The following is a 23,762-nucleotide window of genomic DNA, read 5'->3' on the forward strand; positions in this document are numbered from 1 at the left end:
TGTCTGTTTTGTTCAACCGATGTATACCCAGTGCCTAGAGGCATGACACATAGTAAGTGGTAAAAGGTGATCCTGAATATAAGAAAACAAACCAATAGTATCAAGTACCACACAAAGTTCTGGGAAGACAAAGTCTGAGAAGTATCCATTTCATTTAACAACTTTGGGTGTCACTGATGATCTTGTCCAGAGCAGTTTCAGTGGAATGGTGGGGCGAAAGCAAATGGGAGTGGCTTAAAAGAATCAATGCCAAGAATGTTTTATACATTACTTTGCAGCCACCGACAGTCCAACCTTGGATGAAACTTTGTTACATAGGGAAGGAGTAACCTAAAGAGCTGCAATGACAAGCGGGCATAGGATGAACGGGGAATTTTCCTTAGAAGGAAACTTGCTTTGTTAACTGACGAATCGCAGGGGCGTAGCACGACACTGGCCATTTCACCGGTGTTCAGAAAGTCTCGAGCCGGCCGGAGGCAGGATCGCAGGACGCTGTCCAACGCGGGAGCTGGAGCATTTCCTTTTGGATCGGGCAGAGACAGCGAAGGCTGGAGCCCCACGTAGGGCCGCTCGGAAGGCAGGGGCCGGGAGGACGCAAACCCGTGCTCGGGACACTAGAGGGTTGGGTGGGGCAAGCAAAGCTCCTCCCCCTGACAGGTTTTAATCTCCAAGCTCCCGGGTTCCCCCAGGCCCCTCCCGAATCGTCTCCAGTTCCTCTCTAGCCTGGGGCGGGCCGGAAATGATGCGACATGTCGCGCGTGATTGGAGGAAGCAGAAGTTGCTTTGCGGCCGGTACGGAAATTGCTTTCTTTTCAGCTTCCGCTCCTGGTCCATGTGAGAGACAGATTGCTGAGATGAGCGTGGTACGGCCTGCAGAGAGGTGAGGGGTAAAGATGAGTTGGGAAGTCTGGGTCTCCTTGGGTTCTGGGTTCTCCGGAGTTTGAGACGTGGCAGCCGCTTTTTAATAGATGTCATTTGTTCCCCTCCCAGGACTTCACCATTCCTTACTGCTTCCGTGATCTGTCCTTTAAAACCCTTTCATTAACTTAATTCGCTCCCAGCGCTTCCCAGCTTTGTAGCCTTATCCCTGTGGTCCTGATTTGGTCCCATCCTCTCCCGCTAAGTTAATATGTTGCGTTGCTCTTGTCACGTGACTCCTTTTTCTGCCGCCGCTTGGGCGCGTTTCAGTCCTCTGCGCTGGCAGTGCCTGCGCTATGAACTCCCTTGGAACCTTTGCTGATGAGAGCCATCTGCGACGTTTTCTCCTCTGATGTTTCAGCCCACCCAACAGGGGAAGTAAATATAATCCATTTAGCACGGTTTGCCTTGCGAAGACTGATAGAGATTCCATAATTTGTGTCTGGGTACCAGTATCCTTAGTTAACAACCTACTTTGCCAAGCAAGCCCCAGGGAAAATGGCTTACTCAGCGGCTTTCATCCAATTCTGTTTTCTCATTCCTGGGAACAAGTGATCAAGATGTCACTTCTGAGTAAGCTGCACCTATAAAGGTTTATTCCATGTGGAGGGTACTTAGAAATACTAATGCTGAAACTGCCTTGCCTCAAGGGCCAGGAACAGCATCTTCTGTCACCTTACCTAGGGTCTGATCTTTTTACAGCCTCCCATAGGTCAATGGGAAACGCGGTGCCAGTCACTGAAGATGGTAGATCTTTTTCATGCAGTTCTGTATGGACATCACCAACCACTGCACCTTTTGTTAAGTTATTTGAAGTGATAATATTTCTCTTTTATCTCCTTTAACAGCCTTATGGCTTTAAGCAAACAGGAAGAACTAGAGGATTTGCCAAACGACTACCCCGTGAGCACCAGTGAAGATGAGGTGGGCTACAACTGCTAAACTGTCTTCTCCAGTTCCCTTCTGCCTCAAAATTAGAATAGACAGCACATTCCTGGAAAGGGAAGGGGTATCAACATTGTTGATATTTGTTTAGGTCTTATAAATAAATTATAAACGGGTATTTAGTGTTTCATGTGTAAGATACCCACTTTGAGTGCTATGGGAGTTCAAAGACTGTATAAAATACAGTCACTGTCTTCAAGTTGGATAAGTATAGTTGAATATATGAGAACAAAACATGTGGTCCTCATTATAGGATTTCCCTATTTCCCAGATTTGGATTTCTGTGGAGAGTTAAGTGTCTGCCTGCAGTGTACATAATTATGCTGGATCTCCAACAGACGCTATGGAATTCCAGCTCTTTATTCTCTTGACAAAACTACTTAGGTTGGTTTTGTAATGTGAAAGTTTCTGTGTCAGATCGCATTATATGTTCTATATAGAAACACTGTTCCCATAGCACTTTTCATCCCAAAACAAGTTAAGACAGGCATAACATTAGCTCCCAGTGACTAAGGCTCGATAATGATGGAGTTTGGTTTTTGAAGCAGTTCTTCCAGATATGCACACTGACCTCATCTGACTCGCTACTGGCCAAAAGAAAGACATTTTACATGGGCTTCAATTTCCACAGTGTTCCCCCCCCCCTCATCATTCTGATGGTTTTTCCTTTTCTGTGTCTAGGAGGAGAGTGGTGGAGAGCGAAAGCATCAAAAGCTTCTGGAAGCAATCAGTTCCCTAGATGGAAAGAATAGGTAACATTCCTGTCACTTTGGACAGGTTATAACTAGCTGACTCCGTGAGATTTGTCTACAATAGTCACTGAGTGCCTAGGACAGTGAAGACACAAGTGCCAGCCTCGAGAGCATATACTTTGGAGACAGACTGCATAGGACAATTTTGTGTCCTCTCTGCACTTCAATTTCTTCAACTAGAAAATAAGATTAATAATAGTAACTACCTTATAGGGTTGTTATGAATTTAAATGAGTTAATAAATGTAAAGATCTTAAACTAATGCCCAGCATATAGTCAACATTATGTAACTTTTAGTTATTATTGTGTTAGACCTCTGTGCGTATGAATTCTTATTGAATCCATACGTACAGTTTTGGAGCATTGAGTAGACATTACTTATCCCCATTAGAGAAGTGAATTGGCCTGACTCACAGCCACTGTGCTCATAAGTGGCAGATCCAAGATTCAGATGCAGGTACATTTGAATCCTAGTCCAATGCCTTTTCCGTTATGCCCATCTCATATTGCCTTGTGTTTTTGAGGGGTCAAGTCTACATTAAGAGATGGTTAGACTACCAAGTCCAGGTTAGGAACAGATTTCCTCATTGCTTTATGACAAACCCTAAATCTAAAAGAAAAATACATGAAAGTAAAGCCTTGTTTGGAGAGGTAAGTATTTGTTCCTCAGCAAAATGTGTCCATTCCTTCTATATTCTGTTTTGCCTAAATTTCAGGCGGAAATTGGCTGAGAGATCTGAGGCTAGTCTGAAGGTGTCAGAGTTCACTGTCAGTTCTGAAGGTAAGTTAACAAAGGGAGCTATGTCTGCACAGAGCTTGTGGAGTTCCAAAAGTATAATGGCCACTTCACACCTCCCAACCTAGGAACTGTTTTCTTATGTGATTAATGGGTCATCCGATAAATATTTACCTGTAAGTGGGTGAAGAAGGGCAGTCAGATGTCCTTGAGTTTCTTCCATTTCTAGAAGAAAGCCTAGCAGGCCATGGTCAAGGTCTCCCATTGAGCTTAATGAGCTCCTTCTAGGATAGAGATACATGAAGGAAGACAGCTGCCTTTCATTAGCTTAATCATGTCCATGATTTCATTTTTATTTCAGTTCTAACAGTGCTTTGAGTTCCGACAGGCAGATAATTTTTCCTACTGGAGCTCGAATCAGTTAAGTTACTCAAGTGCCTTCACCTAATACAGTGTTTCTCAACCTTTTCTCTCTATTTCTCCCCTGAGGAGCCTTTTTTTTTTTCTGCTTGCTGTCCTTTATTGAAGGGTCTCACATCCTCATGGGACTCCAGCCAAACCAGAAACCAGACAGGTCCTCCATATATAGCAGAAGGCCTGGGAGGGGAGGGGGATGACTTATGATCCCACCACACCTTCCTGGAAACAGAAACCACCACAGACAGACAGACAAGGGCAAGAGGGAAGAACTTCCCTCACTCTGCGTTGTCTTCCATTGGTCCCCACTTGAAAAGAAAGTCAAACACTGGCTACACAGCACCCTAGCCCCACCTCACCCATAGCAGAATTTGTGGGACTCCCCTCCTGCACCTTCAAGAACAACCCCTGCACCACAGTCCTGACTAGGGATGGGGGTGGGGAGGCCCCAACCCCCTGAGGAGTTTACTTCCCCACTGGCCACCCCTGTCCGCAAGTCCCAGAAGGTCCCACTATACCCACAAGAACTCCCTGGGAGAGGGTTCCATGCAGCCTGAACCCCAGGACTTTCAGCTTAAAAAGCACATCTGTTATCCCCTTCAGGCCCAACCATACCCAGTCCAATGGTCCCCAGGGCTCCACTACCCCCACGCACTTCTTCCCCACAAATGAGACGGCAGTGCTCAGCCCCTGACCTGAAGGAGAGGGGGGCAGCCGTGTGAGTCCCACATCCAGGGCAGAAATGGCCTGGTAGGGGCCCCTTGCTGAGAGAAGAGAAGATGCCTGAAGTGCTACTTCCCCAGAAGCCCAGGGGCAGGGAAGCCCTACAGGCGAGAGAGGTTCTAGTTGGTGCTAGATGACATGGGTGCGGGGCAGTAACAGGCCAGAGGCTGAAGGAAGAAGAGGGCACAGAGTTGCCAGGAGCAAACCAACGTGGTGGAAGAGTAATAGGAGGCTGCTTTGAGGTCACCTCTGGAAGCTCAGCTTACGGTCATGAGAGCCCACAAAGTGGGCTGGGGGCCTTCGCTACCTCCCTCTCCCACCCTGGCTGGGAAATCAGATGCGAAGGAATATGATTTTGTTAGACAGGTTTGAGCTTCTGAGGGACACAAAACTTTTGTATTAAAATTTCTTAACATCCCCTCTGAAGAAGCAGTTTTCACCCCCTGGGCAGGAGAGTGATAGTACGCCTAATGAGAACTCATGACCTAGTAAATGGCAGAATTGGGATTTCAACCTGATACCAAGTCTAGATGCCAGATCTTTTTCACCATATCCACAACTTAAGTGGCTTGAATGAGTTGTATTCTTCTAGTAACCATTTATTGTAACTTCTCAGAACAAGTAACATTATATTCTCCCAAGCTTATTCAGCAGATACTTTGTTTCTACTATATCGGTTTCAGATGACTTACAAGAATTCTTCAAACATGCAGTACCTGACTGTTTAGCCAGGGGCACTGACCTCCTTTCTGTTAGACTGTCAAATAAAAAAATGACAACAGCCAACATGATAGCCCTCTATTAAGAATGGTTCAAAATTATACCTGTTTTTTTGTAAGATCAGCAAAAAATACATTTTTTGGTGTGCTACAGAATTTTAGTAATCAGTTTATATGTACCATGAGACGAAAAGGGTTGAAAATCACTGGTTTCGATACTGGACTATAGTATAGAATAAGACACTCATTGCATGAGACTTACATTTTATTGTGGTGGGGGGTGGAGACGAGAATTAAAACAGGATGATGCAGTGAAGTGGCTAAGTGACTGCTTTAGTTTGGCTGGTCATGGAAGGTCTCTTCTGAGGCAAAACGCTGAGATCTGAATGACAAGAAAAGTCTATAATGCAAACATGGAGAAAAGCATCCCAGGCGAGGGGGCAGCTACTGCAAAGGCTCTAAGGAAGAAACAGGCTCAGTGTGTTTGAAGAACAGGAAGAAGGCTAGTGTGACTGGAGCATAGTGGAAGGGGGGGTGACAAGGTTGGAGTGACAGACCAAGATCCCCTATGGGACCAGATCACATAGGGTTGTGTCCTTTAGGTCGATAACCATCAGCCTGGTTTTCACATCATTTTCTTCAAGTAACCGTGGATTACAAATATTTGAAGGGGAAAACTCCATAAGGTTCCAAAAAGGAACACTTGAATTTGCCCCCTGCCAAGCACTAGGCTGAATCCTTGGAAATGGAGTGATGTGTGGATATACGCTGATGTAGCCTATATGGAAAATGTAGGTTACCTGCAAATACTACACCATGCTGTGTAAGGGACTTGAGCATCCTTAGATTTTGGTATCTATCACAGGGAGTCTTGTAACCAATGGATACAAAGAGGTGACTAATTCCAACTATAAGGGGAGCCATTGGAGGATTTTCAGCAGGATCATGAAATTCTGTGGTCCTTTTTTCAAAATAATCACTTTGGCTGGTGTGTGAAGAATTAAATGCAGTGGTGCAAGAGTGAAAACAGAAAGACCAAGAGAAAAGCCTAACTTTTAAAAATATTTTTCTCCTCCCTTGTGCCCTCTAACGTGAGTGAGAATGTAGGGAAGTGATGGTGCCACTGTGGCTAGCGATTAAAGAGGAATTCGTGCTTCCCTGCACATTTGCCTGTCTGCCAGCATTTTCCACTTAGACATCTGCCTATGTGATAGTGAGATTTTTGCCTCGCTCCTCAGCCTGACCAGAAAGCTTGGCCTTTGTACAGGATCAGGAGAAAGGCTAGTCCTTTCAGATCTGCTTGAGCCGGTTAAAACTTCATCCTCATTGGCCACTGTGAAAAAGCAACTGAACAGAGTCAAATCAAAGAAGACTGTGGAGTTACCCCTTAACAAAGAAGAGGTTGAGCGGGTGAGTTACAAAGTGTCCATTAAGGGGAAATTGAACTAATCAGGGAAAAACGAGCATGAAGAGGAGGGGAAAGCCTGACAAGTGCCAGGGTAAGTGTGATTGCCTCACCATGGAAAAGATTAATCTCAGGGAAAGTGCAGTCCTGAGAAGTAAGCACGAAGTAACCTCTAGCACCCTGATTATTCTTCCTTGGGCTAAGAAACATGGCTTCCTATTTTCCCACTTGTCCTTTGAGCTTGATGCCTAATTTTGTGGCTCTGTTGTGTACCTTACCTGTTTCAGATCCACAGAGAAGTGGCATTCAATAAAACCTCACAGGCCCTCTCCAAATGGGATCCCATCGTTCTGAAGAACCGTCAAGCAGAGCAGTTGGTTTTCCCCATTGAGAAGGAGCAGTCAGCCTTTGCTCCCATTGAACATGTGCTCAACGGCTGGAAGGTAAGTGCAATACAAAGAAACCATATCCTGGAGAGTGAGATTGTGCAGTGCAGAGATTGCAGGGTCTACAGTGTATTTGGTTGGACATGTTAAAGTGAAATTCTAGCTGCAGTCACTGTAGTTTATTAGGAAGGGAGAGGAGAGGATGGTAAGACTTATTGTCAGCCATGCAGTAGCAGTCACAGTGGCTGCATAGTTGCTCTTACAGCATCAGTTTGTAGCTTACGGTACATGGTTACTTCTGTGTGTTTGTGGTAAAACATCAAATTGCTCGTAGAGGGGAAATAATGTTTTCTTGTTCACACCCCAGTTTTTAAAAAGCTTTTAAAGCCACATTCTGATCTGGGGAAAATGAGGAACGCAGTGGCATTACCGATGCCTTAGTAGGGATATAGGAGCAGCAGGCTCAAAGTTTGCCTGTAAAGGAAGATCACGTTAAATTATAACGTTGCTGATAGAATCTTAGCAAGTAACTTACTATGACTGAGCTGTAGAAAATTTTCTAGAGCTGAGTTTCCCCAACACTGGTCCCTGGCAAATTTTTCATCCATCTGAAGCCGAAGGATAATTGTGAGTATGGTGGGTATAAGTTTGCCAGCTCTTCCTTATTACAAGGTTATTCTTTCCACTTTAATGGTGTTGAAATAGCTTTTCTTTTGTAGCGTGATGCTAATACTAAAGGATGCAGTTGGGGGTGGGACAGTAGTTATGCCCTTGGCAGAATGAAAAGTTGGTAATCCCTCATGGGTCCTTAAAGTCTCAAAATTTTTTTGCTTTAGTCTGTGAACAACTGCTTCAGAATAGCTAGCCTTTCTTGTCCATACACCATTGGTTATGGAGTCTATAATGGGATATTCTGTCTTAAGTTTTTTAAAAAATGGGTGAAAACAGCACCGCCCAAACTGTGAGCAGATGGCCCTGTTTATGCTTTTCCTCTGCTTTCTACAAATCCTTCTACCTTCCAACACGCGTGAGGATGGTTTTGTTTTTTCCTAAAGATTCAGGAACGATAGTGTCCTGTATGTCAGGGACTTGAAATAATTAAAGCTAATCAAACTACACATGGCTTGCTGCCATAGCTAGAAATTTAGCAAGTGGTTGCTTATTGCGGGGATAAGCTCTGTTTCTGCCATTCTCTTTCTAGGATGCTTCCTTTTCCACATGAAAAAGAGATCAGGTTTAAAGTGTGGCTGCAGGATGGAAGGGAGACTTTAGGAAAAAAAAAATTAAGAGGTAATATAATTTGCAGGATTCAAAAATATTGTAAAAGTACAGATGATATATAGTGAAAAGTCTGACCCCACCCCTGTCCCCATCTGATCGTTTTTACCCCCGTACTCACCCAGGTCTAACCACTTCTATAAGTTTTTTCTGTTACTGTTAACTTAAGAGTTTTGCTGATATATTTCTGTTTACCTCATATTTACCAAAAATTAGTAATGCACTACTACATACTCTTCCGCACCTTGCTTTTTCCAAATGACAGTGTAATCTTAGAGAACATGGGAAAATACTGAATTGGGTATTAGGATGAGATGCAGGTGAAGATTGCACTAATAATGGCACCTCTACCCTCCAGGAAGTCCCTGTGCAACACGGAGTGGCTCAGAGACTCTCCATTGAATCTGCTGGACCATTCATGCTAACACTCATTTTTAAAAAATGATGCCAGTGTGGCACAGAGAAATAAGAGGTGCTTCCTAGCTAGCAACTCTCAGTTCTATTCTTAGAACTTAAAAGTGTACATTACTGCCCTGACTGATGTGGCTCAGTTGGTTGGAGGTTGCCCCGCAAAGCAAAGTGGTGCTGGTTCGATTCCTAGTCAGGGCACATGCCTGGATTGCAAGTTTGGTCCCTGGTTGGGGCATGTGCAAGAGGCAATGGATTGATGTTTCTAACCCTCTTTCTCCCTCCCTTCTCCTCTCTAAAAAAAAAAGTGTAAAGTACCAAGGACTAGTAACATACTAGTATTTCTGGAGATTAAGAATCCAAAAAGTATCCTGGCTGGTGTGGCTCAGTGGATTGAGCGCTGGCCTGTGAACCAAAGGGGTCGCCGGTTGCATTCCCAGTCAGGGCACATGCCTGGGTTGCAGGCCAGGCCCCCAGTTGGGGGCATGCAAGAGGGAACCACACATTGATGTTTCTCTTCCTCTCTTTCTCCCTCCCTTCCCCTCTCTTTAAAAACAAATAAATAAAATCTTTTAAAAAAAGAATCCAAAAAGTCTGCAGTATAGTTTTGGTCCAGCTTCCCAAAATTCCACTGGACTCTAGCTGAGAAGAGTTAAGTGGGACAATGCACGTGAAAGCATTTATAAACTGCAAAGTGCTAGCAGTGATGTAAGGTAACTTCGCAGCCTCGCTCTCCTTCCCCCCACTAGCAGCCTACACTAGCACTTCCCAGAGTGTTCACCTCAAAACCTTAGTTTCTCAGTATGCCCTCAGAAGAGGTGGGGGTGGGATCCCATTGCTAGAAAATGCTGCCTGTCCCTGCTGGAGATTGGCGATTCCCAATATGTATTAGCCTTTTAAAATCTATGAAAAGATGATAAAGAAACCCCTTTGACTTACTCTAACCCAGAGTGTACAGATATTGCTAAAATAAGTTAAATTCTAAACTTTTTAAAAAATGAAACCAATCTTGTTAGCTGATGAAGAACATGCTTTGGGAAGAGCTGGTCTCCACTGGGAAGGTGTTCTCTCACCTTCTTGCCCTACTGCCCCTACTGAAACTTCTTTCAAAGGCCATGAATGAGAGACCTCCTAGTCGCCACATCCCAAGCCCTCCCAGTCGTCAGCCAGTTTGACACTATTGACACATCGCATTGTTTAAAACTCCTGCCTTGGCTTCTGTGACATACTCCCGATTTTTATCTGTCTGACTTTCTTAGTCCTTTTTCTTCTTGCTCTGTGAATTCTGTGACTTAGCACTATCGCCCATATATGCTACAGACCATTGTCAACCACTTCCTTCTGAGCTCCAGTCCCAGATCCAGTGACTCGCAGGCCTCACCTGGTCTCCTCTATGCATCTTAAACTTCACACACAACACAGCGAACCTGGTATTTTCCTTTCCCAGACTCCCAGACCCTGCCTGGACTACCACCTTCGTTCTGTAACTCAGTCAACAGCACAACTCCATACCCCAGTCCCTTAGGTTGGAAACCTCAGCCGTCTGACTTCTCCTCCTGTTAACTCTCCCCCTCAGCCCAGACAGGGGGCTAGTCTGTAAATTCTGTCTCTGTAATAGCTCTCAGGTCCCTGGTTCCTCTTTTCACTTTCATTTTCAACTTTCGTTTGCCACTTTACGTACCAGGTGGAGCAAAAGTAGGTTTACAGTTGTTCATATGGGAAAGAATACAATAATTAATAGATAATAATAAGAAGAATAAACTGTGTTTTGTGTACTCACACCTGTAAGCCTACTTTTGCCTCACCCTGTATATCCCCTTACACAACCACCAGGATTTTGTTTGTGAAACATAAAGCCAGTTGTCACTCTCCTGCTTCAGATCCTTCAAAAGGCTCTCCACTTAGAGAAGGAGACAAATGCACCTAGCATTTTAGCTATACTGGACAACGCATTGTCCCCTTACGTCTCCTTTCCATATGTCTGTGTTTGCTTTTACCCGTCTCTCCACTGGCTGCCCCCCTTGCAGAATTGGGCTTACACCTCAAACAAAGCCTAATTCAAAAAGTAAGTCAACTCTCTTCCTTCTCCAAGGCTAACCCACCCCTTGATCAGAATTAATTGTTCCTCTGTGATTACTCCTATGGACTAACATTTAACCTATTATGTTATTAGTGATGCGTGTGTCTCTTTCCTCTGAAAGGCTGTGAGCTCTATGAGGACAGGAATGATCTTAATTATGCATTTCAGCACCCTCTACAAGTACCTGGAATGTAACTGCAATCATTAAATGTTTGTAAATTGAATTGGAGGGAGATTACAACATTGTAATATAAATCACTTTGTAGCCTGTGATTGATCACTGCTGCAAAAACTAAAAATGGAAGAACATCTACCTTTACTATTCAATGGAATAGGTTTATGGTTAAATCAATAGCACTGTGTAATGTACGATGACGTGTGTTTATGCATTTGTCTAGATATTTGTAAGTTTGATCGTGACTATGATGTATATGGCTGTTGAAGAAAACCACATGTAAAACGCACATGTAAAGTGCGTATGAGGTTTGAAACTGGCTCTGTTGCCCAGGGCTATCTTCGTGCATTGCAAAAATGAACCGTGTCACAATCGGCCTGATTATTTTAGCCATCCTCACATTATCAGTCAAGCAATAAAGGAGGGCTTTGGCTGACATGTGAAGTAACTGGTTCACAGTTCGTACATTTCATACATATAGAGACTACCTAGCATGCAGAGTTAACTGGAAACTGAGGAATTGGGACCAAAGTTAGAAGATCACTCAAATTCAGTTTGAGCCCTGGCTGGTGTGGCTCAGTGGATTGAGTGTTGGCCTGTGAATCAAGGGGTCACCAGTTCAATTCCCAGTCAGGGCACATGCCTGGGTTGCAGGCCAGGTTCCCAGTAGGGGGTGCATGAGAGGCAACCACACATTGATGTTTCTCTCCCTCTGTTTCTCCCTTCCCCTCTCTAAAATATAAATAAATAAAATATTTTTAAAAAATAAATTTGAACTGTCAGGAAGAAGTCTTAATTATATGAAGGTCATTTTTTTTAAAGATTTTATTTATTTTAGAAAGAGGGGAAGGGAGGGAAGAAGAAAGGGAGAGAAACATTGATCAGCTGCCTCTCATATGCGCCCCAACTGGGGACCAAACCCACAACCCAGGCATGTGTCCTGACCGGGAATCACACTGGTGACCTTTTGCTTTGCAGAACAACAGCCAACCAATGAAGCCACACGGGTCAGGGCATAAAGGTTGTGTTTTTAAAAGCAGTGTCTTTTTGTGCTCATCTTAGACCTAATCTCCCCTTTCTTCAAGAAATATTCTTAAAAGGAGGCTTATATGAATCCGAGGTTCCTAACTACACTGTATACATAACAACACAGGGACCATTTTGTTTTGCAACTATCAACACTGACATTCAGTACTGCTCAGCCTGTGTCCTGCCAGCATTTACCTTGTGGGCATCCTGCTTCGATTCTTAAGAGAATGGCATTCTGTTTTACATGCATTAATAATTTGAACACCAACTGATACCTCAGTAATATTAGAGAGCAGCCTCAGCGTCCCCTTGTTGAAGTTGTCTTAAATCAGAATATGGTAAGGCCTTGTCTGCACTGCTAGGCAGCAAACCTGAAACCTCTTCTCTTGCTGTAATAGCCAATCCTACCCAGTTAGTGATTCCAATTATGGTGTCAAAGTAGATTGTCATAGGGCTGGAAAGAGGGAGACTGTAGGAGCATGGCTGAAGACTCAGAATGTTTTGTTACCTCTTTAAGGCAAGAACTCCTCTGGAGCAGGAAATTTTTAATCTCCTCTCTAAGAACAAGCAGCCAGTGACAGACCCTTTACTGACTCCTGTGGAAAAGGCCTCTGTCAAAGCCATGAGCCTGGAAGAGGTAAGTGTAATAGGCCTTTTATACAGCAGGCAGGGTCTGTTTCTCCCAGCATTTGCCCACAAGCCCAGGAGTCACTTTGAATCTCACTCATTGTAGGCTAAGATGCGCCGAGCAGAGCTTCAGAGGGCCCGGGCCCTGCAGTCCTACTATGAGGCCAGGGCTCGAAGAGAGAAGAGAATCAAAAGCAAAAAGTAAGGAGATACACCTGAAACCTCTATAATTTTGTTAACCATTGTCACCCCAATAAATTCAATTAAAAAAGTAAAAAAAAATAAAATAAAATAAGGAGACTCATTCTAACTAGCCTTGGGTTCCACGAGAGAAAGTGAGGTGGATAATCACAAGTCTTTAGGAAAGAACCCTTGACACGGCAATTGGGGTCATATAGAAGAGGTCGCAAATAGGAGTGACGAGCGTTTTCTTTTCCCCCTCAGACCAACCTCATAAAGTTTTGCCTGCTTCAGTAGTGCCCTCTCCTCTGGCCTTGGCTTTCTGGCTTGGTTTTGCTTAAAAAAAAAAAAAGGACTGTTCAATGACTTTCTCTCCTTTCCAGGGCATGATGGAGTGATTCTGCACAATGAGCTCTGAGTTCTAGAGCTGTTGAGGCCAGCAGAGCTTCCTTCCAACCTTTTTGCTTCTTTGGAACATGTTCTGTTCTTCCCTTACACTGTAGGAGCAGAGGAACCCTTTGCTGAGCAAAGGCCTGCCCCTGTGGGCTGCAGGGACTGAGAGGCCTGCCGGTCCTCTCAGGTCCCAAACTTGGCTCCCTCCAGTCAGCTAGCTCTGTGACATCCATTCTGGCCTCTGTGTAAGGAAACCCCTTGGGTAGTGGGACACTTCTGTGTGTGGCATCAGTGTTTCCACTAAATATCTTTCCCCGTACCCCTCTCACTACCCTGTAGGTATCACAGAGTTCTGAAGAAAGAAAAGGCCAAGAAAGCTCTAAAAGAGTTTGAGGAGCTGCGGAAGGTCCATCCTAGTGCTGCACTGGAAGAACTGGAAAAACTCGAAAAGGCCAGAATGATGGTGAGGCTGCCTCTCGTCCTACCCCTTGAACCAGCTTCCCCCAAAAAGTGGTAAGGATCTCACTCTGACCTTTCTTTCCAGGAGCGAATGAGCCTTAAGCACCAGAACAGTGGAAAATGGGCGAAGTCAAAGGCAATTATGGCCAAATATGACTTGGAGGTAAGCGACCATCAGGATGAGAGAATGGGAGGAATTGTAGGAAAGAGAGTTATGTAAGAGCCATGAGAATGAATGGAAAACCAGGAATCTAAACGGGCATCAGAAAATCTTTGAGGCAGAGAGGAGAATGACCAGGGACAAGGTGGAAAAGAAGAGATGAAAGGGGAAAGAACACTGAAGGCAAGTCCAGTTAAAGAGGAGAGGAGCTTTCTTTTCTTTTTTTTTTTAAACCACAAGGAATCTCCTGTTTCACATGTTGATTCCTTGTGGACACAGATTTTGTCTTCCATTATATTCCATAGCTATTAACACAGTGGTATAAGCGTAGTTTAAAGAGTAGACCCCAGTTAAAATTACTTAAGTCAAATCGAGAGGAGGCAGCTTTCAGAAATGGATCAGGAAAGGTGTTATTGCGTTCACTAATGACAAGGCACACGTGCTGCAACTCCTTCTTCCAGGCTCGCCAGGCTATGCAGGATCAGTTGGCCAGGAACAAAGAACTGACGCAGAAACTCCAGGTGGCCTCTGAGAGTGAGGAAGAGGGAGGTGTGGAAGAAGAGGGGGATCTCTTTGTCCCTGATGCGGTGAATGAGGCACAGAAGACTGCAAATGGACTAAACCCCTGGATGGTCAGGAATCACCCTGGTGACGCAAAAGAGGCTGAAATCCAGAAAGACCCCGAACAACTTCCAGAGCCCGTGGCCAATGAGGCTTCTGAAAGTGAGGGAGAAGAAAGACCAATGGCAGAGGAAGAAATTGTGTTGAAAGAATTTGAAGAGAAGCGATTGCTTAGGAAAACATCTGGGCTCAACCACAATGCCAAACCAGTGGACAGGCAAGAAACAAAAGGTGAGTTGTGGTGGACCGGAAGGGAGAGCTAGTGCAAGTGCTGCGGACCCACTGTGAGAGGAATCCGTGCCCACCCACACACACTGCAGAATGATGGGGCTCCAGGGACTTTCAAGAGAGTGCCCTGGGTCTCTGAAGAGCAGATAGATTATCATAATTACCATTTTTCTTCAAAGGCATTTAATAAGTGGTCATCTGCATGGCTGTGCAGTGTGTGTTCCAACACGCTTTCTGCTCAGGGGGGCTTACAGTGTTCAGAAAGACAGGGCTACACCATCCTTGAAGCCAGGGCAGGAGTTAATATCGCTGGTACCCACAGCAGGGAGAGGTGCACAGGCTGGGGTGGCAGATCTGAAAACCATTCACACCCACACACACAGCTAGATTTTGAGGCATTCTAAAGTGTCTTCAAATGATGACCGTAGTGTCCTGTTTTGTTTAAAAAGTGGGAGTGCTGTCTTTAGCACTTCATAGATGCTGGTTGATATATGATACAGGTAGAGACTTTCTGCACAAGAGTGAATGACTCTACAAGGTGCGTGGTAAATTAGAATTTTTACCCCATGCTCAGACTTGATTTGCATATTATATTTCCTACCTGTTACCTTGAAGAGATTTTACATTAACAGTGTTAGGTTAGCACCCTTGAGACAGGTCAGAGAGCTCCCATTCTGGGGAAAAAGCAGGTCCCTAAAGCCTGCTTAGGGACCTACCTAGATTCAGATTCACCTAGCTATCTGCATGGAGTTTTGCGTCTGATTGTATTTCCTGTAGAAATAATGTATTTGGGTGACAGCAAGAATCTTTTTCCATCAAAAAATGAAAAGAGCTGTCATTTAGAATGTGCCATAAGGCCTTAGGGTTTTCAGCTAGAGAGTTCTGGGATTAATGGCATAGTTATAATTTCCAAGAGGATTGCGGAGAGCAGCGGTGCTGCGGCCAAGGGTTTGGGGCAGCGTCTGTACCACCACAGGATACCAGATGCATCCTCCTGAGCCCCCTCCAAAGCTGGCCATGTAGCTAAATGTATAGTGCAGTTGGTTGTGGTATGAAAGGTAGATTTGAATTTCCTAGGATGATAAATAAACAGAACATTCCCAAACCTTTGGGGAAATAGTGGGAAGTTGTGAAACCCAAACAAAATGGGCAAGGAAACTTGATCCCTGAGGAATAGACATATATATCTCCAAAGCCCAGATCTCAAGAAGATCGTTCCAGTGGCTTCAAGCCAAAGCTAAAAAGCAAGGTGAACTTAGGAATGGAGGCAACTTGAGTCAATGCAGAGGACGGTTGACAAGTGCATCACTGCCATGTTTTCTTCCGGGTTCTCAGAGACTAGTGGCATTTACTCAGCTCTTGCTGGTGACTGAAAAATGTGAGCTACTTGACTCAACCATGATAGATGATAAAATACTGTTTTAAGATAAAACAATGCCTGACTTGGGTGGCTCAGTGGTTGGGCACCGGCCTGCGAACCAAAGGGTTTGCCAGTTGGATTCCCAGTCAGGGCACATGCCTGGGTTGCCGGCCAGGTCCCCAGTTGGGAGCGCATGAGAGGCAACCACATATTGATGTTTCTCTCTCTTTCTCCCTCCCTCCCCCTCTCTAAAAAATAAATAATGAAATCTTTTTTAAAAATTGTTTAAAAAAGATAAAACAAGGCTGGATAAGGTTTTTACAAATAGGGTAAGGTATTACAATGTAAAGTATAAATAGTAAATCACAATTTTAGGAATTACAAATAATAAATTACAATGAAATTGCATTCAGAGACCACCTGTTAGTTGATAAGGCCTTTTTAAAATTTGGGACTTGGGCCCCAAGTTGGGGGCGTGCGAGAGGCAACCGATCAATGTTTCTCTTGCACATTGATATTTCTCTCCCTCTTTCTCCCTCCCTTCGCCTTTCTCTAAAAAATAAAATCTTTTTTAAAAAATAAAATTTGGGACTTGGGCCCATCTTCGCAAACAGGGTTTGCTGTACGAGGAAATTAAGCCACAGTTCCTGTTATAGAGTGAGTCACTGGCAAAGCTGGGAATAGGGCCCAGGATATCTGCTTCCCAACATTCTGCTCTTAACTACTCAGCTCCGTGGCCTGCTACTTGGCAGGTAATGATTAGTGAGCTCACCAGAAGACCCAGCAAATGTAGTCTTCTCTCCATTGGGAGGCCTTTCATGGTGCCTAGCACCCAGGGGGTGCTCAAAAACTGCTCATTGCAGAGTGCTCAACAAATGTTCATTGACTAAGCACCTTCCACAACCTCCTTTTCTGACAGTTTTCATTTCTTCCTCCAGATGCTAGCAGCCAGGAGGTACTATCCAAATTGAGGGCACTGTCTCAGAAACTCAACAAGGAGAAGCATCAGCCCAGGAAGCAAAAAGTGAGTTCATCAAGAACAGTGTTACCAGTCCAGAGAGAGGAACCTGCCCGGGAAGAAGAGGAGCCCCTGTTGCTGCAGAGGCCTGAGAGAGCAGAGACTCTGGAAGAACTAGAAGAGCTTGGCAAGGAAGGATGCCTTCAAAATAAGGAGCTTCCCAGATCTGCGTTAGAAAGGCAGCAGTTGGAGAGGAACCCAGTTAATCAGCCTGGTGCTCCCAAGGAGAAGAAAAGGAAGGAGCAAATGATTGACCTCCAGAACATCCTAACCACAGAGGTTCCTTCCGTGAAGTCTTTGGCAGTTCCCACAACAATAGAAGAGTTGGTGAGCAGAGCCAGGGTCATGGGCCATTGTGGGGGATCAGAGCTGGTGTGCAAAGTGACCTTCTTGAACAAGGGGTAGAATCAGTGAAGTTTGTTGAGCTGGGATCACATTTCAGTGGTTGAGAGGCCAACAACAGTATGAGGCCAGGCTGGCCAGGTGAGTTTGGTAGGTGCAAATCTGTGAGTGCCACTGACTCCCACATCCTAAGTTCTGGGCTGCCAAACCCTTCCTGGGGTTACTCCACAACTGCCCTCAGAGGAAAGAGGGAGGCACTCAGAGCTTTGATGAGATCCCAGGCAGGACATTCAAATGTGAGTCATTGAGTTCTTGCCAAAGTTTTGCTCTACTCAGTGAGATCTCAAGTGGGATCTCAAGTGGTCCAGGACTCCCTGATTAAGTAATTGAAATTGCTTGAGTGAGGAGTCCTGGCCTGTCTTTTCAGGGCTAAAAGCTGGAAGATGCCTACTTTCCGGCCATGCCATTTGGAGTTGGAGCTCCTCCTCCTACCATAGAACATTTGTTCCTCCACCCTGCAGCTTCCTTACTGAAAGTTTTTAAAAATTGTGTCATATGATAACGAGCTGGGGAATTTTACCCTAGAGAGAAGAAAATTGGAGCATGATTGGCTACCAATCCGTATTGCAAGCCCATCATCGTTCAGCTTTTTCCCCCTAGAGGGCGCTAAAATGTCACGACCCAAAATTCAAGCTTTCTTGCCTGAACCACCACTCTAAGGCAAGCTGTAGCCACAGAACCTCCCAACCACAAGATCTCCTTCCCTGAAGTCTTTGGCAGTTCTCACAACAATAGAGGGGTAAGTAAACAGAGCCAGAGTCTCACACCCTTGTGGGGGATCAGAGCTGTTGCCCAAAGTGCCAGCAAGGAGATTTTGTAGTGAGGAGGTTCTGTAGCTGCTCCTTTTTCCCCAAGCCCCTCTCTCTGTTCTCACTGTTGTTTCTTCCCAGGAAAATGAACAGGAGAGAGATCAAAAGCAAATGATAAGAGAAGCTTTTGCTGGGGATGATGTCATCAGAGACTTCTTGAAAGAGAAGAGGGAAGCAATAGAGGAGAGTAAGCCAAAGGACGTGGACCTGACTCTTCCTGGCTGGGGCGAGTGGGGTGGTGTGGGCCTGAAGCCCAGTGCCAAGAAGAGACGACGGTAAGAACAGGAAAGAAAGCCTGTCAGAAGGGCACAAGGTTCTTCCCCCTCAACCTCCCAGTCCTCCCTGCCCTTTTGACTAAGTCCTTCATGCTCGTAGACATCCTGCTGTTCTACTTTCCAGGTTTCTCATTAAAGCACCTGAGGGTCCTCCAAGAAAAGACAAGAATTTGCCAAATGTGATTATCAATGAGAAGCGAAATATCCATGCAGCAGCTCACCAGGTGAGGGGTGGAGAGCTCTTTAGCTGCCTCCTCTTTGCTGCCCAGCTCTCTTACTTTGGAGGAATATTCTAGTCCTCTGTGGTCCAGAGGGAAGTGTGATTTGACCACAGAGTCAAATGTACTTTTGATTTTACTGACTGGCTCTGAGATGAATAATTCCAGATCGACTGCTGTTTTAATTACTGACCGGGAAGAAGTTTGAGACTTAGGGGATCATCTTTGCAGCGATGATGAGGCCCTCAAATCTGTATTTTCAACTAGTAGCCCAGATAACACTGATGCAAATGGGTCTCACCAAAGAAAGAATTACCGTTCTTCGGGCTGGTATTTATAGTCAAGGTAATGTTCAAAGGCTATAAAATTTGAGCTACATCATAAGAAAAACGAAAACAAATGGGTACTTGTTCAGGGTAGTACAGGAATTTTAAATTGTGTCATATGATAATGAGCTTGGGGTGTTTACCCAAGAGAGGAGCAAATTTGAGCAGTATATTGAAAGCTGTCATGTGGAGTAGAGTCATATAAAGTAGAAGTTAGAGGAAAAACAGAGTTCGGTTCAAGGGAAAACTTTCTGCCAGTCCAGAGAGAATGTGTAGAGGACCAGGAATGAGATGAGACTCAATGACCTTTCATGTTCCCTTCAATTCTGAAGGTCAGTGACCCTTAGATTTCCTTCAAGTCAGTATAATCTTCAAGTGACTTGTATTTTTCTTTTTTTAAATATATAATCTTTATTATAATTTTTTTCCATTACCATTTAGTCCCCTTAAACCCCTCTCCCCCCAGCAATCGTCACACTGGTATTTTTCTTTCTGAAAAAAAGGGAAGGGCTATTATTTTTATTTTTATTTATTTATTTTTAGAGAGGGGGAAGGGGGAGAAAGAGAGGGAGAGAAGTCAATGTGTGGTTGCCTCTCACATCCCCCCTACTGGGGACCTGGCCTGAAACCCAGGCTTGTGCCTTGACTGGGAATCGAACCAGTAACCCTTTGGTTTGCAGGCCAGCGCTCAGTCCACTGAGCCCCACCAGTGAGGGTGAGAAGGACTATTTAATAGGTACAAAAGACGTGAAGAAATAACATTTCAATAACACTTTATTGCTTTCATTTTGTAAACCAGTCGCTGTGGAAATGGAATTGTGAACCTTGTAATCCCAGTTAAGGCTATATTACCAGAAAACAAGCAATGAATAGGCAGGAATAGGATAAAAGAGAGAGAGAAGGGGTGCTTCACCAGGCGGGGAATCTCAGTGAAGGGCAGAGGACCTCAAAGATCACCCTTCCCCTCCAGGATCTTATCTTCTTTTTTCTTTCTTTCTTTCTTTTTTTTTTAATGCAGTCACAGCAAATTAACAATGATTTTCCAGAATCTCCCTTAATTTTTCCTCATCTTTTTAATAAGCTATAGACTGCAAGACCCAGCATGCACTAGAATGAAATGCGCTTGAAACTGAAGGGGTGGGGGAAGACCTTCCAAGGCTGAACACTCTGGCCAGGTGTTTTGTTTTGTTTTTCCTCTTGCCTTGGCTGACAAGTACAGATGTAGCTATCAACCCCAGTAAAACTGAAGAGAATCTGTCCATCACTACCATCGGCACCATCTCGCAGTGCTCAGCTTCTCTGGAGTGTTGCACCGAATATCTCCAAACACTACTGATCATAACTTCCCCGTTTCTCTGCTTATATCTTTTTCCTCCTCTTTGGCAATTGGGGAAGTGTTTCAAGATTATTTAAGTATCTGAAGATAGTGCTATGATCAGTGGAGAAGAGTCCTGGGCAAGGAAGGGGGCCTGGGTTCTGCTCTCCCAGCAGCTAATTTTCTTCGGTAAATCACTTCCTGTCTCTAAGCCAAATTCTGGGGCTGAGAGAGATGACCTTTGCCATTACCTCGCGCCTTCCAGTTCAGACAGTTTGTGATGCCAAAGGAGGGTGAAATTAACTAAGTGTAGCAGTGTGGTGGAGTTCAGGGTACAGGAGTGAACCTTTGGGTTCCTTAAAACATCAATCCTGTGTATCAAGGAGAGGAAAGGAAAGGATGGAGAGGGTAGGAGGGTCATAGAATCCACAGGGATACACAAATGCCTGGGTGTTTCTTGCAGTCACAAGAACAGAAAGGTTGTATAGAAGACACTTGAGGACAGCAGCCCTGGCACTGCTGTAGGGTTCCTACAGCGACAGGGGCAGTGTCAGGGTGGTTTTTCAATCCCTACATTGATAGCTAAGCCTGGGGCGAGGGAGGGGTCCTAAATCCAAACGAGGGCGTCTCTGCTCTCAAATGTCCTCAAGCAGATAAGGACTCTTACCGTTAGATGGGGGCATTGGGATGCCTTGACCTCTCAGTAGCTTCACCCACTGCCCCCATCATGCAGATCTGTGGCCTGTATGCCAGCACTACCTGACCAGTTGCCATTCTACAACTGCACCCCAGGCCTGCCTCATGCCTAGTCACTCTGCCTTCCTTTCCAGGTGCGGGTGCTTCCGTATCCATTTACCCACCATCAACAATTTGAAAGAACCATCCAGACCCCTATAGGACCCACATGGAACACCCAGAGGGCCTTCCAAAAGCTGACAACGCCCAAGGTTGTCACCAAGCCAGGCCATATCATTAAGCCTATAAAAGCAGAGGATGTGGGCTACCGGTCTTCGTCAAGGTCAGACCTCTCTGTCATACAGAGGAATCCAAAACGACTCTCCGTACGTCACAAAAAACAGCTGAAGAAAAACTCTAAAGACTGAGTTGCTGGAGGAGTGGTATCTTGGTCCCCAGAACCAGGAGCCCCAGCTGCTCCTCCATTGGCCTGGTTTTACTCCGAGCTACAGGATCAATTTCAAAATTCGTTAGCATACTGTGGCTGCAGTTAAGCCGCAGTTTACAAATAAAGGCATTTTTATCTCTAAGTGGAATGTATTCTGTGTTGTCTCCCAGTTGAATCATTTCCAAGTCAAACAAGACACCTTTGGATGTTTCCCATTGCACTTCTCCAGGTGTGGTTGTCAGGGGAACCACATTTTCTCACCAAGGATTATGTAGTTAGTGCTAAATTGAAGTTACCCTAGTTTATGATCTTAAATACATCACATCAGACATTAACCAATTTTTTTTAGACTCAGGGATAATGACTAATTACTGTATACTCTTAACCTCTGAACCTAGAAACAACATGGACAATCCAGGCAATTGGATTTTGGTCTGGTCCTGAATGGAGTTGAAGCTAAGTTCAGCTTTAAGTCAGGCCACTATCATTTCCTTTGTGTGTCCTCCGAGCTCGCACAGGTCTTCAAGAAGCTAGCATTTATCTTCTCATTCTTAAGACAAGACGGCTTTACCCCTACTTTGCCGATGAGGTAGAAATAAAGTTCTATGCCCCTCTTAACTCAGGGCTATCTCCTTCCCACTGATTCAAAGTATAGTTTAATTCAAGCATTACTTTGCTGTATGATAGTTTACCTTGGCTTCTCAGCTCTGAGGAACCTGCTTTTCTTTGGGTGACAAGAAATAGATATTATATGGGCATGGCCCCTACAGCCTAGATTCCTAACAAGGAATGGGAGAAACCCGTCCTGATTCCAAGAGGATGTAGCAGTACTGCATTTCGCCTCTTGCCTTCGGAGGTTAGTGCCCCCAGCGTTTTTAGACCAAGACTGGATTGTTTTTGTGTCCCAGGCCCCTCTGAGAATTTAATGAAGTTATGAACCCTCCCCAGAAAAATGCATAAACAATACTCTATCTTATATACCAGTTTGAGAAGCTTTACAGACATTTGGAATCCCTGGGCCAAATGCTCTCTGCCACCGAGGTTTTTTTTTTTTTTTTTTTTTGCAATCCCCCCACCCTAACACGGCCCTCTTTTTCCAAGTACAGCACTCTCCAAATCAGTTCCAAAATGTTTAAACCTCCAAAGGAATTAGTCCTGATACCTTTAATTTATAGGCAAAAGATTTCACAGTAGAGTGAGGTCTCCAGTGTTACACATTAAATTAGTAGCTGAATAGGCGCTAGCATCCTAGGCTAACTCCATAGCCAAAACGCCACCCCATAAATGTCTATGAAATTCCCCGTGGTAGCTGTGGGGCCCACTACCATTGCTACATTAAGGTAATACGTCGCTCAAGTTTACAGCCCCAGGGACGTTTCTAAGTTACCTATTGGTTTGAGATTATCAGAGATCCACCTGCTGGATGACACCTAAGTCAGTGGCTCGTGGGGAAGGGGAAATGGGGAACTCCTGCCTCCGTTAAAACAGAACATAACCTTCTCTTTACAGCACAGAGCTGCCACCTCCGTCCCACCCACTCCCCAAATTGAAGTGCCCAATCAAGTGCCCCCAGTAAACAGCCAATTCCGTCTACTTTCCCGGGACCCTCTTCAGCTCCGACTGCTCCCCGGGACCCAGGAGTGATGCTAGCGACCCCATCCTTCAAAGAAGAGGGCAGGCACCAAAACGATTATAAATGACGCCCACTTCTAGCCTTCGTAGCCCCCAAACGGATTCGACTGTTGTTTCGTGGGGCTTTTTTTTTTTTCTTTTCTTCCTCCGAACCTCCGAAGTGTTCTCCCTTCCCATTGGCCGAAGCTGCCCCTTGACGCCACCCTGGCCTTGCTCGCTGATTGGTCCATACTGGATGTGCCCAAGCCTTTTTCCCAGGGTGTGGCGGGAGGGCCCCCCCTCCACCCCCAACAAGGCTCTGACCCCTGACTCCTCCCTTCCCCCCCAAGTCCCCCTCTCTGTTCAGAATGGTACCGCCCTGGCTCTGCTCCCCCATGGCCCAGGCCGCTGGCCTTAGGGCCCCCGGACGGGGCGGGGCACGCTGGGGACGGGCAGAGGGCGGTGGTGGCGCCTTCCTGCCGAGCCCAAGGCCGCCCCCGCCACCCTAGTTCAGCCCTGGTAGGTCCCACTTTGCCTGAGGTAGTTTTCGTCCTGCCTTGTTGCCCCGTCCCGTCTGTGCAGCCCCCACCGTAGTCTTTCGATCATCCCGATCAGCAGCGTTAAATTCCTGCCCTCAGTGCTCCCCATAAGGCCATCTGCCTCCGC

The 23,762-nt window shown here is 45.3% G+C and overlaps 1 protein-coding gene across 1 annotated transcript; it reads left to right on the forward strand.

The window, feature by feature from the left end:
- The first annotated feature begins 769 nt into the window (after nucleotides 1–769).
- On the forward strand, nucleotides 770–21,623 carry UTP14A (UTP14A small subunit processome component). The gene is made up of 15 exons (XM_024566818.3): nucleotides 770–880; nucleotides 1,767–1,842; nucleotides 2,545–2,615; nucleotides 3,332–3,396; nucleotides 6,478–6,620; nucleotides 6,903–7,058; nucleotides 12,489–12,608; nucleotides 12,705–12,799; nucleotides 13,511–13,634; nucleotides 13,716–13,793; nucleotides 14,252–14,642; nucleotides 16,938–17,344; nucleotides 18,310–18,503; nucleotides 18,628–18,727; nucleotides 21,193–21,623. The coding sequence occupies exons 1-15, from the start codon at nucleotides 855–857 to the stop codon at nucleotides 21,463–21,465; spliced, it is 2,319 nt and encodes a 772-aa protein (XP_024422586.2). The 5' UTR covers nucleotides 770–854; the 3' UTR covers nucleotides 21,466–21,623.
- Nucleotides 21,624–23,762: the final 2,139 nt, after the last annotated feature.

Source organism: Desmodus rotundus, unplaced genomic scaffold (genome assembly GCF_022682495.2).
Source record: "Desmodus rotundus isolate HL8 unplaced genomic scaffold, HLdesRot8A.1 manual_scaffold_221, whole genome shotgun sequence".
Classification (NCBI taxonomy): domain Eukaryota; kingdom Metazoa; phylum Chordata; class Mammalia; order Chiroptera; family Phyllostomidae; genus Desmodus; species Desmodus rotundus.

Bases quoted from the DNA above. Each gene is read 5' to 3' on its own strand.
- UTP14A (XM_024566818.3), top strand. From the start codon at position 855: ATGAGCGTGGTACGGCCTGCAGAGAG. The intron at 7,059-12,488 runs GTAAGTGCAATA...TACCTCTTTAAG, and splicing joins ATGTGCTCAACGGCTGGAAG to GCAAGAACTCCTCTGGAGCA. The intron at 18,504-18,627 runs GTAAGAACAGGA...TCTACTTTCCAG, and splicing joins AGTGCCAAGAAGAGACGACG to GTTTCTCATTAAAGCACCTG.